This window comes from Strigops habroptila, chromosome 1, assembly GCF_004027225.2.
Source record: "Strigops habroptila isolate Jane chromosome 1, bStrHab1.2.pri, whole genome shotgun sequence".
NCBI lineage: Eukaryota > Metazoa > Chordata > Aves > Psittaciformes > Psittacidae > Strigops > Strigops habroptila.
Window position 1 is genome coordinate 52,061,857 of NC_044277.2, and position 15,204 is coordinate 52,077,060.

At 37.2% G+C, this 15,204-nt stretch overlaps 1 protein-coding gene across 1 annotated transcript in view; it reads left to right on the top strand.

Annotated features, from left to right (window-relative positions):
- Window positions 1–15,204, top strand: part of PTPRM (protein tyrosine phosphatase receptor type M) — a 443,651-nt gene that overhangs the window by 396,392 nt on the left and 32,055 nt on the right. The window contains exon 23 of the mRNA XM_030477498.2: window positions 13,115–13,212. Coding sequence (XP_030333358.2) covers window positions 13,115–13,212 — 98 coding nt within the window. The remainder of the gene's footprint in view (window positions 1–13,114; window positions 13,213–15,204) is intronic.

The following is a 15,204-nucleotide window of genomic DNA, read 5'->3' on the forward strand; positions in this document are numbered from 1 at the left end:
TCTTTACAAAAAAAACTTTTGCTGCCATGCTTTTAGCCTTCAGATGAAAATTAACATTTGAAATTACTTCAGGAAGAATTGAAAACCAACAAAGCAAGGTAGTTCTGCACAACTTTTCAGCGCTGCATATGCTGTCATTTTTGCAGGATGTAGGGTAGACAGGCTGATTTCCTGATATATATACACAAAGAGATCGAATTCTATACACCTGTATTAATCTTGAAGATTCAACTGTGTTTGATTCTGTTCATTACTTGTTAATCATCAAAACTTTAAAAAGGTGGTTGAAGCAATCTGTCTTCAGTGGAGATAAACCCAATCTTAAGCACTATGTTGAATGGGTGGAGTAGGCGAGGCTTTCTGAAACATGTCCTTCGCCTGTTTTGCAATACTGGTGACAAATGGCAAAAAAGTTACCTTTCTTCCCACACCCAAATGCATAAAAAAGTAATAGACCCCTTACATACTAAAGTGTTATCTCCAGGTTATACTGTGAAGCCCTATGACAAATTCACCAGACCTCCCTTATAACTGTTTCCCACCAAAGGCTGATGATAACAATTACAACATTTGAGCATCTTTTGAAAATTGTAACTTTTACTAGTGTTGAGGACAAAAAGAGAATGTGTATTAAAAATGGTAACTATAAAAGTTAACATTTGTTAACAGTTGCCACATTATGGTACATGAGAATATCAGAGTTTATCTCTGCCTCTTTGTTTATAATTGGAGATTTTATCGATAACTGTGTTTTAGAACAGTTTGATCGTTTTCATGATTCCAATATTTTTCTGTCTGTGTTTTAATCAGCTGTGTGTTAGTTTTGTCTGTACAGGGAATGAGATTCCTCTGTAGAAGGCTGCAAATGCAGAGGTGGCATAGTTTTATTAGAAAATACAGCCTTGGCTTAGGCTCTGTTGCAGTGTCACTTCTCTGAATCTTTGTGTGTAGACAAGAGTAAAAGGAGCATTGTTGGAAAACTGATGACATATCCATTACTAGGTACAACCACTTACATTCTTCTTCGCATATGTGTGACTACATTTTGCATAAAATACATGCCTGCCTTTCATAAACCTTTGGAAATTCTTTGAAAGTACAAACAAGCTCTAGAAATTATATTAAACAATTATTTAATACTTCTTTCCTAATATAAATTCTGCATGCCATGCAGGCTGTTTTTTCACTTAGTTGTTAATGTGGCTTGCGAAACAACAGTTTGAGAAACTGATGATATTTCTGTAGTCCATTATCAAAGCCACAGAGGAAGAAAAACAATCCTTCTATCCTCTCCCCTGCAAAGACTGAACAGCAGGAAATCAGACATAAAGGTCTTCAGAGGATATATAGATCTCTGTCTCAAAGGCAAGATATTGGTTTGATTTCTCTGTTGTGAAGTCAATCTAGAATAGCTACAACAGACTTCTGCATATCAGAATTAAGAAGCAAGAGAAATAAGACACTACAATAATTAAGTAGACAGAGGTGAATCAGGCACAAGGAAATGTTTCAAGGTTGTATTGTAAAAAATAGAAGATCGTGTGAAAAGCAATGTAGCTGTTCTCCTCTCAAAAATGTGACTATATGTCCTGCAAACAAGGAAGTTATGATTTTTCTGGAACTCAAGAGCTGAGCAAACTGTCGTTGTAAACCAGACACACTTTCGGAAAAGAACGTTATGGAGGTGGCCATCTATTAGCATATTTGCTGCTGACTCCTAGTTACCCACATTATGCACTAGAATTCATTTTTTTTGTCCAAGGAAGGTATATACAACATCAGCATTACAAATGTACCTCATGTGTCTGTTTTTTGGGGATGCGAATTACAAAAAGTTGATGCTTGATGATAGGTTGTCCGTCTTCGATAAAGAATCAGCCATAAATTGGACTTCATGGGGAAGGTACCTGGCACTCTTGGCAGAGTACCGTTAACATGCCTGCCGATTAGTGAAGCCTAATGCTAAAGCAGAAGGAGCAAAGAAATGCAGTTTGTCAGGAAAATCACATAGTGAAAGCTTCTTGGTTTTCTGTGAAGTTTATTTTCCAGCTGGACTTCAGCAGCATGGAGGAAGCTTTTTTTGTCTTCTCATTTGCTGATAAAAATGAGTGTAGCAGATTGGCGAACTGGGTATATTTCAGAAACACATGTAACAAGAAACAAATAAGGCAGCTTTTTTTTTTTTGTCTTATCACAGTATCCAAATATTCTGCATGCTTTTGTAGTAACTGAAATCTCTATATTGGTATGGCCACCAATGCACATGACAGTCTGGGTGATTTTGAAACACTGCCTTTGAAAAAAGAAAATTACAGGCTTATCCGATTAATTTCTTTCCCTATCCATCTGTATTATTCCATACAGTTGCATATTCAGATGCAGACTTTGTGGAGAGTCCCTGTGCTGCTGCTAAATCTCATTCTGTTGCAAGCGTGCTCCTGTTACTGTGTCTGTACTAAGCACAAATACACTCAGTATGTTAGAATGGCTTTCCTTGTTTACAGTATACATAGAATACTGCAGTTTCCCATGAAAATACAATGAAAAAATAGACTGGAAAGGTTAGCGTTTCCCTTTCCTACTTGAAGTGGTGAAATTAACCAATGTGCTCCCAAAAACAACAACAAATAATAGTGCTGAGATAATTTGTTATCATGCAGATTTAATTTTTATCATAATTGTCTTGAAGTCAAAAGGAAAAACATCCAATACACATTTATATGTTAATGACCTTCACATGTATCTTAATCTAACTAAGATTTGTTTCATTCTGACTGTTTCTGTGACTGAGGAAGAAACAAATGTACCAAAGTTCTTGAGCCTTAAACAGAAAAATATATTGTGAGAGATACAGCTCACTCATGAGATATCTATCATCAGGATAATAAATTATGACAAATTTGGTTTTTCTAGCATTTTTACTTATGCTTTAATGTAGACTAAATTATCTTGTTTGTTCATCTGGGTAAAGTGTTCATGTTAATGCACTTAAACTCCCATCATAAGTTTAAAACATACAGCATCTGAATATCTTACTCACATGCATGAGCAACATTCCTTCACAATAACGTCCTTGGGGAAAAATAAAAGAAACTAGTAGCCAAAATGAACTCCTATTTTCAAGCGTGTGAATAGCGATGATTTTATTACATTCTGATGCTTATGATTGACTCAACATGAAAAGAGAAAGTAGAAATGGGAAAGACTAATTAGGTTCTTTCGTCCATTCCCTAAGGAACCTTCTACTGAAGGGGATGAAATGATCTTAAACTTCTCATCCATCATCAAAATTGATTCTGCATTACGAGTTGATAGGAAGAATCCAGTCCAACAAGTCAATTACCTGAGATTTTTGTGTTGGAAATGTTACAGGCAGCATGTTTTTTACAAAATAAATTCCATATTTGTTAGTCTTCCGAAGCTCAGCTGGGTTATTTAGAATGAGTGATTAATAGGTACTCATATTTCCATAATGCAAATCACCCTTATTGAGAAGAATGCACAAACTAGAAACTAAACCAGCTTTCTTACCGGAAAGCATTGATTCAGCTAAACTGAAACTTGCCGCTGGACTGCTTTCACAAAGACAGTTCAGGTTCAAACTGTGGGCTCAAGGCTTCTGGAGTAAGCCTTCAGTCAGAGCTGTGACCTCAGAGAGAGACGGTGCTTCATGTTGCTATTTTATCTGCATTAATTTGGACCTGTATCTCAGTTTCCCAGATGAGTAACCCATTGTTCTCTCGACATGCCTGACTGTAATTAGACAATTAAATGTTTGTGGGGCATAGAGAGAAAGAGAGGCCATGTGCAAGTGAGACCGACTCTTGTTTCTCTGTAGCTAGTACACTCCATTGCAAAATACATAAAGGCTTCTACTTACAATTATAGTTATTCAAAGTATTCCTGTTGGTTAGCAGAAAAAACTGAAACACGCTCCCGCAAGCCTTTGCCTAGCAGTGCTCTCTTAAAAGCTATGTGAGATAAATATTCAAGATTCTGGCCTTGTTCAGGTATCCCACGTAACCCTCACTAGGGGATCTCTAACTCCCGGGAGTGCTACATGTAATGCAAAATTGGGAAGATACATGATTTATCCAGTCTAAGGAAATGTTAATGAGAGGAACAGACCATTTAACATCCCCGCTGTGAGGCAAATGAATCATATGAAAGAAAGAGTTCTTCAGTTATGCCGGATTATCTACATCAAACTACAACTACGTCATTTTATTAGGCTTTTTAATTTCCTGCACTTAAGATCAGAAAAAGTAGCTTTCTTACATAGCGTAGTAGTACTATGTACACAGCTTTTATTGCATTCAGCTTGGCCTAATTTCAGGCTAACTGGATAAATCTGGAGCATTTCTGTTGCTGCCAGATCCTTTGTTGCCAGTTTGCAGTACTTCTGGGAGTAGTCAAAAGGTGTTATGGGAATGTGCTATTTATTCTTTGGGAAATCGTATGACATTTTCATTTTGTTTTTTTGATACAGAACAAACTGAGCTAGTATTGGAAATCTAGCCATGGAGAAATGTCAATCAATAGGTGTATAACACTTTATTAGATGGAGGCTTAACTGGTAGCATTAGCTGTAGTGTTATAAAAATGCCTTAAATAGCACCTGCCAAGAGTGCACAAATAAAGTCTGGTCTCAGACTTAAAAATATATTTAAGTGACTTGTTTGTGAACATAGTGGAAGTACTAATATGTAGTAGGGACAGGTAAAATTATTCAGAAATGGCTAGAGAACTGGCATATTGTGGCTGCTGTATATTATACCAAGCCTGTTCATTTCATTCAGACCCTACCTTGCCTCCTGTTGCCTCTCGAGGTATGTTTGGATTGTGACTGTGAGGGGCATGAACAACTTCTGTGTATTCATGGGCATTTAATATGTAATGCAGTTCCCGCTACAGTGGAGCTTCAGTCCCAGGCTGGGATTCCCAGATGGTACCTTAATGCAGACAAAATAATGCATGAAGATGTGCACTGTTCCAGCCTAGTTAGATCTGTATCAATAAAGAAAAGAAAATGCTGTATGATATTCCAGAGAATAAATACCATATCCCTATGAAACTTTCTGGCTACCCACAGAATCACCAAAGAATAGGATCAGAGAAAATGCCAGCAAGAGAAATGATCCAGCTCTAGCCAATAGTTGATGTGTATGTGTATATACACACTTATAAAATATGTATTTTCAAACTGAATATCTAGTTTTGTGAAATGAACAATTTCAAAGAAAAAAATCTCTGGAATAACCAGGTTTGTCATTACTCAAAGGATATAATTTTTAAGCATCTCTATATTAAACTGGGAATTTAGAATGGAGGGTTTGGCGTTTTTTTAGCTAGCTGTGAGATGTGTATATTTCATAAAACAATAGGATTGTAGCTCATCACTACTGTACATTTTAAATAGCATGTTACAGGCCAAATGTTTTTATATTATTTTACATTTGGAAAGAGATGGAGAATTTAGAGGTCAATCTCCTCCTTTCCTTCATCCTGTGAAAGGTCTACTGCTGACTCTTCTAAATATAGGAGGAGGTGGTATAGGAAGCCAGCCAAAGCACGAGTCAATCTCATGGGAACTATAGATAAAATTTCTATATGCACCTCAGTCACTTAGTAATCTAAGCATTGTTGAAAGCTAATGGGACTTGAAAGCACTTTGAAAATTTCATTTTGTGAAAGCCAATTTTCACATAGAGCAATGCGCAGGCAGCTGGGCTTGCTGACTGGCTAGCTCAAAGAAGGTAGGATTTAGTTTGTGCTTGAAAATCAGCTGATTACTATTCACTGTGCTGTCCCTTGGCTAATAATGAGAGAAAGTTCTGTTTTCTCTGAGCAAAGGATACAGTAGAGAGCCTCTATGTGCCAGTAGCTGCACTGGGCAGGATTTGTCCTAATAAAGCATTGCAGCTTGCTTTATAAGCAGTGTTTTCCTGAGATGTCAAGCTAACAAGATTCAGTCTGATCTCTGTCTTATTGACAATCTATCTAAGATGAGGAAATAATGAAAAACACATTTTAAATTCATAGCTCAGTTCTGATTAACTCACTTGAGTATAGCTCAGATGACTTGCTGTGGAATAGTGTTACTGCATACTGTTTTCTGGTTTTTTGCATTGTAAGGTGGTATCATTGCAAAAGGCCAGAAAAGAAATGGTGGACTGGCTACAACTCAAATATAGATTCTGCATATAATTGATATGCATGGTATATTCTGAAGCCTGGGTTTAAACTAGTGTTAGGAGAAATATTTTTTATTTGTTTCTGAATTAAGTTCTGGTAGACTTCTTGCTTACAAAATGGTGATATTTCTTACCTGACTCCGAATTAACTACAGCTTCTTCAAAGAAGTGGCTCTTCTCTGCATCATCTGTGAATCTACTACCACGGAGGAGTCAGTTAAAATAAGGTTTAAAACTCAGGGGGAAATTTTTTCCATACCTCACGTAAGAGTAGCCATAGCCTCAGGCTTTCTTGCTTGGGCTGCCTTCTGGCTTAACATACTTACAGGGAACCAACCTCAACAGAACTTTATCCACAGCTTGCTTTGTTTGCATTTTTCCAAGGCAAGAGAGATTTCCAAGGAAGTCTTATCAGGAAAGCCAGCATAGCTCTATAATTACAATATAGCCCTGCTGAAGACTACATAATAATTAATATTTGTAAGGCTAAAATTAGAAAGTGCTTTTCAAATGCCATCACAGTCAACACTTTAAGTCAAATGAAATAGAGTGGTAAAAGCGAGAATGTGGGTTTTCAGCTCATTACAGGGGTTTTGTTCAATTTCATTGAGATTCTTTAATGCACAGAATGTCTGGAGCTGGGATATACAGAAGCAACAAATAATAATTAATACTGAAGTATGGCAGCTAGGAACCAGCAATTAATAAATAACACTGAAGCATTTGTGGCCAAGTTTTGCCAGTGCAAAAGTCTGTTGCCTTTTAGGTATGCTAATTTGTACAATGATAGGGCTATAGGAGACTTCAGTAAAAGTGAACAGATGCATGGCACTGGGGTACGTTTTATCTTCGATGCTGGTTTAGTTTCTGGAACAGACTTGGAAGGACTTTAATTAAAGCATTAGAAGCATCCAGATTATATGACCTGATTCTTTTTCATGATTATTTTCTTGACACCTTAAACTACAAAAGACTGATCTGTATGCTTTTGGATAGCTGTTGGTGAGTGGAGGGCCCATATGGTTTAGTGAAATCTTGACCAGTTTTATCTCAGACTTAAAAATTATTCACGTTATTTATACAAGCATACATACCATGCCTATGAAAACATACTCTTGTAGAAGTTTTAAAGTTAATTTAAGTCTGAATGTTGTGGTAGAAAACAAATGTCTAAACCTATTTTGAGAGAAGTTATAGCTGAAAGACTGCATGATCACTGCCTGAGTTTTTTAAGTTTTTATAGCAGAGCTTTGTTCTGCACTTCGCTGGCCTCCATGGAGACACTAAACCCTTAAGGACTACTGGAAATGTGAGTGAAAGTTAAATGCATGCTACCATATCTATTCAACAAGCACATGGTAAAGGCTGCTTTTCACAAATCAGATTATCAGCAACTGATCAGATCTTCAAAGTGTCTTCCACTCAGAAACCCCCTAATTTGGAGAGGGCGGGGATGAGCCAGCATACAGCTGTGGTGCTGTGGAGCAGTGGCGATGCAATTACAAAAACCAATGAACTAGCAGTTTATCTTGCTATTTGACTGCATCAGCACAACTGGATCTGTCACTTTTCATTAAATATGCTGACTATTTTAGATAGAAAGATCAAGACATTTTATTTTCGTTTACTTTGCTGTGAAAAAGCGGAACCTAATCTTATACTCCTTAGTCTACATCTGGACATGCAAAGAGGTGTCCAGGATTGCAGAGCTGCTGACCACTGATGAGCTTCCCATGAGATTGCTGGGAGGCTGACAGAACTGAACATGCATGGTAACCTGATCACCTAATGATGAGCCTGCAGATTCCTGCTGCTAAAATCTTGAGCACATTGCCTTATTGATTAGGGAAAAAATGTATTTCAGTTAAGGGAGATGTTCCCTTGCCTACAGTCAGTGATATTTATAGTTTAAAGTAGCATTTAACTGCAATTTTTTACATAACTTTTGAAAGGGCATTTAATTCTTACCTCTGAATTCTAGACTGGTTAAAAGAGCATGTAGCATGCATTTATAGATTATCAAATCACTGGACTGGGAGAGCATTAGTCGCCCTGTAGTTTTCATAGAATCAAAGAATGGTTTGGCTTGGAAGAGACCTTAAAGATCATCAAGTTCCATGGGCAGGGACACCTCCCACTAGACCAGGTTGCTCAAAGCCCCATCCAGCCTGTCCTTGAACACTGCCAGGGATGGGGCAGCCACAGCTTCTATGTGAAATTCTCTTTTCATTACCTTACTAACAGCTAGTCTGTCCCATTTAAAAGGTTTATTAGGAAGAGGAGAATTCTTGAACTTTTCAATCTGTTAGCTTGTAGCCTGTTCTCCCAGTAATTATTTTTTTTTTCATTTCTGGTTTTATGCTTTCATGTGTATTTTGAACAATTTCTGCTATATAATGGGTTTGGGGGGTTTCAACAGTGTGGTTGCAAAGGGAATCATCTCTTTTGGCTTTTTTTGCCATGCCTCTGTTAAGAAAGCATTTACCATGTCTCGAGTTCATGTCGAATGGATCATGCATAGTTGAGAATGAAGGCTAAAACACCACTCCCTCTATACAAGCATATTAGCTAGCTGTCCTTGAATGGTCAAGTTGTAGGCAGCCACAGCAACAAGCGGCAAAAGTAAAAATACTTCAGTAAAAGGTGAAGACATCATTGCTACTAGAAACTGCAGTAACCGTTAGTCAAGGGCACCATTTTATAACCACCTCCTCATGTGGGGTGGACACATCTGCTCACTGGAAGAAGTTTTATTGCACTCTTTTCAAGATGGAATTTAACTGCTGCAGATATAAGTCTTGCATCTTGTCAGTCCACTGCTGCTATCAAGACATGCCTAATGGCTACAACTACCTATGCACTGTCTCTGGGGAGCCTTTAGAGCTTAAGGGCATCTGTTCATTTCCTGCACATTTCTAGTTTTAGTATCTGTCATTGAATTTGGTTTCAGGTGGACTAAAGATCAGCTTTTGGAGTTGATATTCTACGCTAAAAAGTTTTAGAAGCTATTTGTTCCTTGTTTAAGCCACCAGCTTTTCTAGAAATTGAAAAATTACCCATAGATTTACAAGTCCATCTCAGTAAGTGCCAGGGACATTTCAGGATTCAGTTTCCCTTGTTTCTTGGTGTGTTTGCTTTCTTTCCTACATCTGAACACTTTTTTCCTATATTTTGGGCTAGTTGATCACTTTTGTATTGATCACATACCCTATGTGCAATACCAGTTGTTAGAACTGGGTCTCACAATAACAAGCAGAAATAAAGGCTCTAAAAAACTCTGTGTATAGAAGCAGCTTCTTAAGAGTTTAAACCATTCTTAAAAGCTGTGTGATTTTCCGTTTCCTAATAAGCTTGCATTCCCAGAGCAGCAACTAACAACTACTGGTAATACAACTAATGGTTGCAATATATACAAGTGATCATTTCTGTTGAGTTTTTTCAGTAATGCATTTAATTAGATTGGGGTTTGGAGGGTTGATTTCTCCTTTGTTTTTCATCTTCTGGTGGCAGTATGTTGTTGATCTCTTTTTTTCACAGCAGAAATTTTTAATACCAACTACTATATTGTGTAGCTAATGGTGTACGCCACAAGCTTACTGTTAGGCAGCACAGTTCCTTCTCTTCAGACCTTCTTCTCCTGCAAGGGGGCAACTGCTGAGAATAACTTTCCTGCCTATTGGGCACACATCTGTTAAGTCGATGCTTAGAACAATTACAGGCTCTTTCTCTCCCTACCACGAGTCTCTGGAATCAAATTGTTCAGTTCTTCATGACAATAAATCCTCAACCCTACCTAGCCTCTAATGCTTTTCAATTCTAGCTGGAGACAAGTAATAATTTATTCATATGTCAGAAAATAATTTGAAAAATGTCAAGAAGAAAAGAAAAATGTGGTAGAAAAGAATTACTTTCTGAGAATTTAAGGTAGGTTTTTAGGTGGGGTTTTTTAACTTTCAATGTCCTGAATGTGAAAAAAGTTTGGAGGCTATATGTAAGAGTTGGAGAGGAAAAGCAAGGAAACACTTCAGAATACTTGAAGAGAGGAGGAAATCCTGTCAAGCACTTTTAATTAGATTGTCTTGTCATTTGGATAGTAAGATTGAGAAAAGCGTACTCAGCACTGCAGAACAGGACATTTCTTCTAGAAGAACATTTGGAATCAAGCTTGAAAGACTTGTCAGAGCTCAGCTTTCTCTGGCCTGAAAAATGCTATTACTTTTTCTAAAGATTTCTTTTTCTCATAATTTCTTTTATTTTTTTTTTTCTTTATAAAGAATGACATATTAAAAATCTTTAGGAAGAATTTAGTGTTTAGGATCTCTCCCCAGTTGTACTTTGTGATGTAGGAATCTTTAAATCATAAAGCAAATTATGCTGTCTATAGAAAAAAAAATCAGGTATAAATTGTCACAGGTTATCCCAGGGCTGTCAAAAAGAAATGACTCTTACAAAGTAAGGCCCGACCATCTTGTATCTCAAGTGAATCTGTAAGAAAGAAAACTGAAATATAAAGAAACTGGCTACATTGCCCCTCAGTTTCTCAAAGATTCTGGCATCTTGCAAGGGGAAAAGAAGAGGACTGTGTAGACAGAGGATCTTTTGTCACCTTTCCTGCAGCTTTACTCAAAACATATTCAGATGAACAATCTTGAAACATCACATAATCCTATGCTGACAGAATGCAGTGGAGCCATTTAGATTTTCTCCATTAAACTAGTTTGCGAATCAGAATTCTCGAAGCAATAGCATGGTTGCTTTTTGGCCTTGATTAAGCTTAAATAATCTTAATAATGTGTCATGAACTTGCAGAATCTTTCCAGGTCACTACTCTGTGGAAATCTGCCTTTCCCTAATCTTATTTTTAGCTACACTCCTTAAAAGATGGTAACAATAGTAATTTTGCTGAATATTTGTGTAAGATTTGAGAGAAATAGTATTTTCCTACAGTGATTAAAATACTCTCCTTCCTTTTACTAGTAGGAGAGGTTGGCCGAAAACCTTTCTAATGATATTGTGACTTTAATTGCCCGAAAAGCTACATTGAATCCTACAATATTAAAACACAAGCAAGCTAAACTTTCACTATAATGTATACTAATTATCTTACTGTGACATTCAATATGGCACTTGGACCATGTCTGTATTACATATCCAGGACACTTATGTATAAGTAAAATACTTACTGTAAATTTCCATATGATGGAGAGCAATTTAGGAATTGTCATACTTAAGAATGAAATCTCACAAAAGTATCACCTGCTCTGTGCTGTAAATTAAAAGAACAAAAATTAAAAAAGGTGTCCAGTTTTGCATCCACAACATTATCTTGAATTTTGTAATATCAGATATTGTAGGTTTAGATTCTGCAGTTATTTCTACTCTGAGACCTTCTGATGTTTCCTGTGTTCTAACAGTCATAGGTTCCTGTTGGTTTAAATGGCTTTTTCTCCTGTTACATGAACAACCAAAGCCAGAAAAAGACAAGTTGTGAGACTATAGGGAAACCTGTGAAACTAACTATATATGCAGAATTTTTAAAACAGAGAAAATAAGGGAGAAAATACATAACATCTTTGGTCTGTGCAAATTATGGATGATAAAATTATCCTTTCAAATTGCTGAAAGTTCAGAAGTTTTAGACTATTACCATCCTTTTTCTTAAACTTGAGTTCCAAGTAAGTTAGGTCGTAACTGTGATGTTATTTGCCTAGTGGGTTGCTTTTGACTTGCTTGTAATATCATAGAATTGTGAAGTCATAGAATCACAGACTGATTTGGGTTGTAAGGGACCTTTGAAGGTCATCTCGTCCAACCCCCTGCCATGATAATACAGTAACAATATATTACTACTTTTTTCACTAAGTACTTGACTTTCAGAGTGAAAAGTTTATTTTTAAGGTGAGCTTAAAGTACCAAAACATGGGTGCCAAACTACCCAAATCTTCAATGTGTAGTTTTGTAATGTTTTAAGAGTGTTGGTTTCTTCACTAGAGGAACATTTAGGCCAATGCATCGTCCATTTGTCTTCCAATTAGCTGATTTAAGACATTCCTCTAGATAAGCCACTAATTGCTTACTGCAGTGTGGCAGTTCAGTAATGGATTCAGTATGGATGTTAAGTTTATAGTACCTGATAGTATTTTGCATTTGTTTGTTCTCATTGGCTCAGTGATTTTAAAGAAGTGATTTAAGACACAGGTAGCACATTGAATGTCATGGATAAGACATGTCGAAATTGACAGGACGAGGCATACACGAAGTGGTGTGGTGGTTCTCAACATTTTACGTTTCTGTAACATTTCCTGTGGGCTGGTACCTAGCTTTAGCATGATGCTACAGGAAGCCCTGTGTGTTTGTCTGCAAAAGCATAGGTTGTTGGGAAAAGCACTGCAGAGGATGTGGCTGCCATGGCATGCCAGGGTTCTTTACCAATTTCCCCCTGGTTTTGCAAAGTGATATACTGCAGCAAAAAACTATAACTTCTGCCTTGCTTCAGGAAGTACAATTTAGGAGCTGGGGTAATTTGATGGATAGTGTATACTAAGAAAAATATTAGACACCAGGAAGCCACATCGTCTCTTGAGGCTCATTTCATTCCAAATACCCCTTCCCTAGGTTATCATCCAATTGTTAAGAGAAAGAGTAATGTTATCTGTTTTTTATAATTCCACTTCTGAGTATTACAGAGATAAATATCTAAATGCTGGAGAACTAACTTTCGCTCAGAGCACTATTTCAGGGGAAAAAGACTTAAATGCAGATAGGTGGGATGACAGAAAAGAAATTGACCCTAAACAAAAAATATGATTATAGTGATATGAATATATGTGTATAGTCACGGTTTCTCAAAGTTCCCCAGAGACAAGCTTCCAATCATAAGACTTTCAGATAGTAACCTTTCATTTGATTTATTGTTTCAGGACCAATGCAGGAGACAATATATGACTTTTGGAGAATGGTATGGCATGAAAACACAGCCAGCATAATCATGGTTACTAATCTCGTAGAAGTGGGAAGGGTAAGTGATTTTTGTGCTTAAAAAGATGAAAGACTTCCAAGGTATTTGCTTTTGGAAATTAAATAGCAGACCAACAAGATTCATATATACTGAGTATAGCACATAAAATATTTATGACTGCCTGTGCTAAGAGGTTCATTATCAATTATTTTTAAACATTCCTTGGATGCTTGGCTTTGATAACATTAGCACAATGAAAAAGTAACTGATAAAGCTGCATTCTGTAAAGCACAGCCTGCAAAGACTGCCAAAGAGGGAAAGCGTCATATCTTTGTATATATCTCAGACATACCATTTCTATTAAGGGAAACCAGGGAACTGGTTACACAATAAGGTATGGAGTCATCTATTTTTTTAAGGGAGGCTGAGGGGGAGTAATTCTGAAACAGATTTCTGAGGAAAGTAGTTAAACTATGAAATCACACCTTATTCATAGTGTATTAGTCCAAATTAATCTGATTTGTTTGGTTTTTCTGTCGTGTAAGCCACCTGGACTAAACCAGAAAAAATTAGCTTTACTTATTTGTACACCAAATTTGTGGACCAGGAGGTCTTCTTTGGGAGCTGAGTAGTGAAGGAAAGCTTGAGTTACCTGGTGTTGATACTGTGTACTTTTCTTTCTTTCCTTGGTAACTTCTTAAGTAAGCCTCCTACTCAAGTCATTATGGCTAATTTTGTTTTCAACATATATTGATAGAAACCATTTTCTTTTTTCCCATAACTGTCAATAACTGAATCTTTTAATTTACTGCTTTGTCTATGCACTGGTGTCTTAGTCCTCGTCTGGGATGGGTGTTTTTCAAGGAAGCTTGCTTGGGAACTGAGCATAAAGCTTTCATTTGGAATGAGAAAAAAAAAACAAACCAAAACCAACCACTGCTTCTATTGCAACTACTGCAATTATTGTACATCAGAGTGTTGAGATAAGAAGCCAAGTGCACATATCTTGGTGTGAGCCCCATGTTTTTAAGAGATGTTTTTAATTTTACACTGGTGGAGTGGCTGATACCCCTCTGCCCTGTGGCATTTGCATAAGGAGAGAGCACTGTTTATGTGATGTCAGTCAAAGCATTGTATCTTGTCTCCTTTCTAGCAAGTCCAGTTTCAACAATCTCAATTTATTTTTCCTTATGTCCTTTGTCCATTGTTAATATAAATCCTAATGGTTTTTGATATCTGTGTGCCCAAGCCTGACAACAGATCAGGTGCCTGTATTATTTTTAGATATAAAGAAGACGGGATTTGTGACTGCAGTTAACACCTGCTCCAGGAACACATGTACAACTAATTGCAGAGACAAAAAAGGATTGTGGAGGCCGCTTTAAAAGTTCAGTCCCTTGAGTGAAGAGGAAGGTAGAAATAGTTGGATGGTCATATATCAACTCAAAACTGATTTGTAAGAATAGAAAGCTCTCAGGCAAACCTCTTCGTTGAAGCTTTATACACATTCATAAATATCTAAGCACACAACTTAAAAAGGGATGTTTTCAGGGTATGGATAAACAAGCCTTAGAACAAAAATAGTATGCTGCATGAAACCACAGACTGTTTTCCTAAAGTCAGTATTAGAAAGTATCAATTAGAGTGAACTGTCAGGTATCAGCTAGGGAGACACCAGTCTTGTTGCCAGTGTTGGCAGCCTCAACTCACGTTTAGGTACGCAGCACATTCCCTTAGCAGCAAGCAATGGTTTGTGCCACCATGGAGATTTCTTCAGGGTGCAAGCATCCTGATGGGATACAGATCTGCCATTTTGTTGTTTCTGGCAGTGGTAAAAATGACTTTGTTCTCACTTTCTCTGGAGGCCAGCATAGGTGAGATCAGAGAGCAGAAACTGAAATGAGCTTTTGATGGAAATGAGATCGTATGAGCCACAGAAAAATGCAGTCAGTCCTCCATTGGTGCTTCTGTCCTGCTCCTAGAGCTGGAAACATCAGCAACAGGGAGGCATATTACAAACACACCATCTGTCCTGCAACCCCTAACACAAGC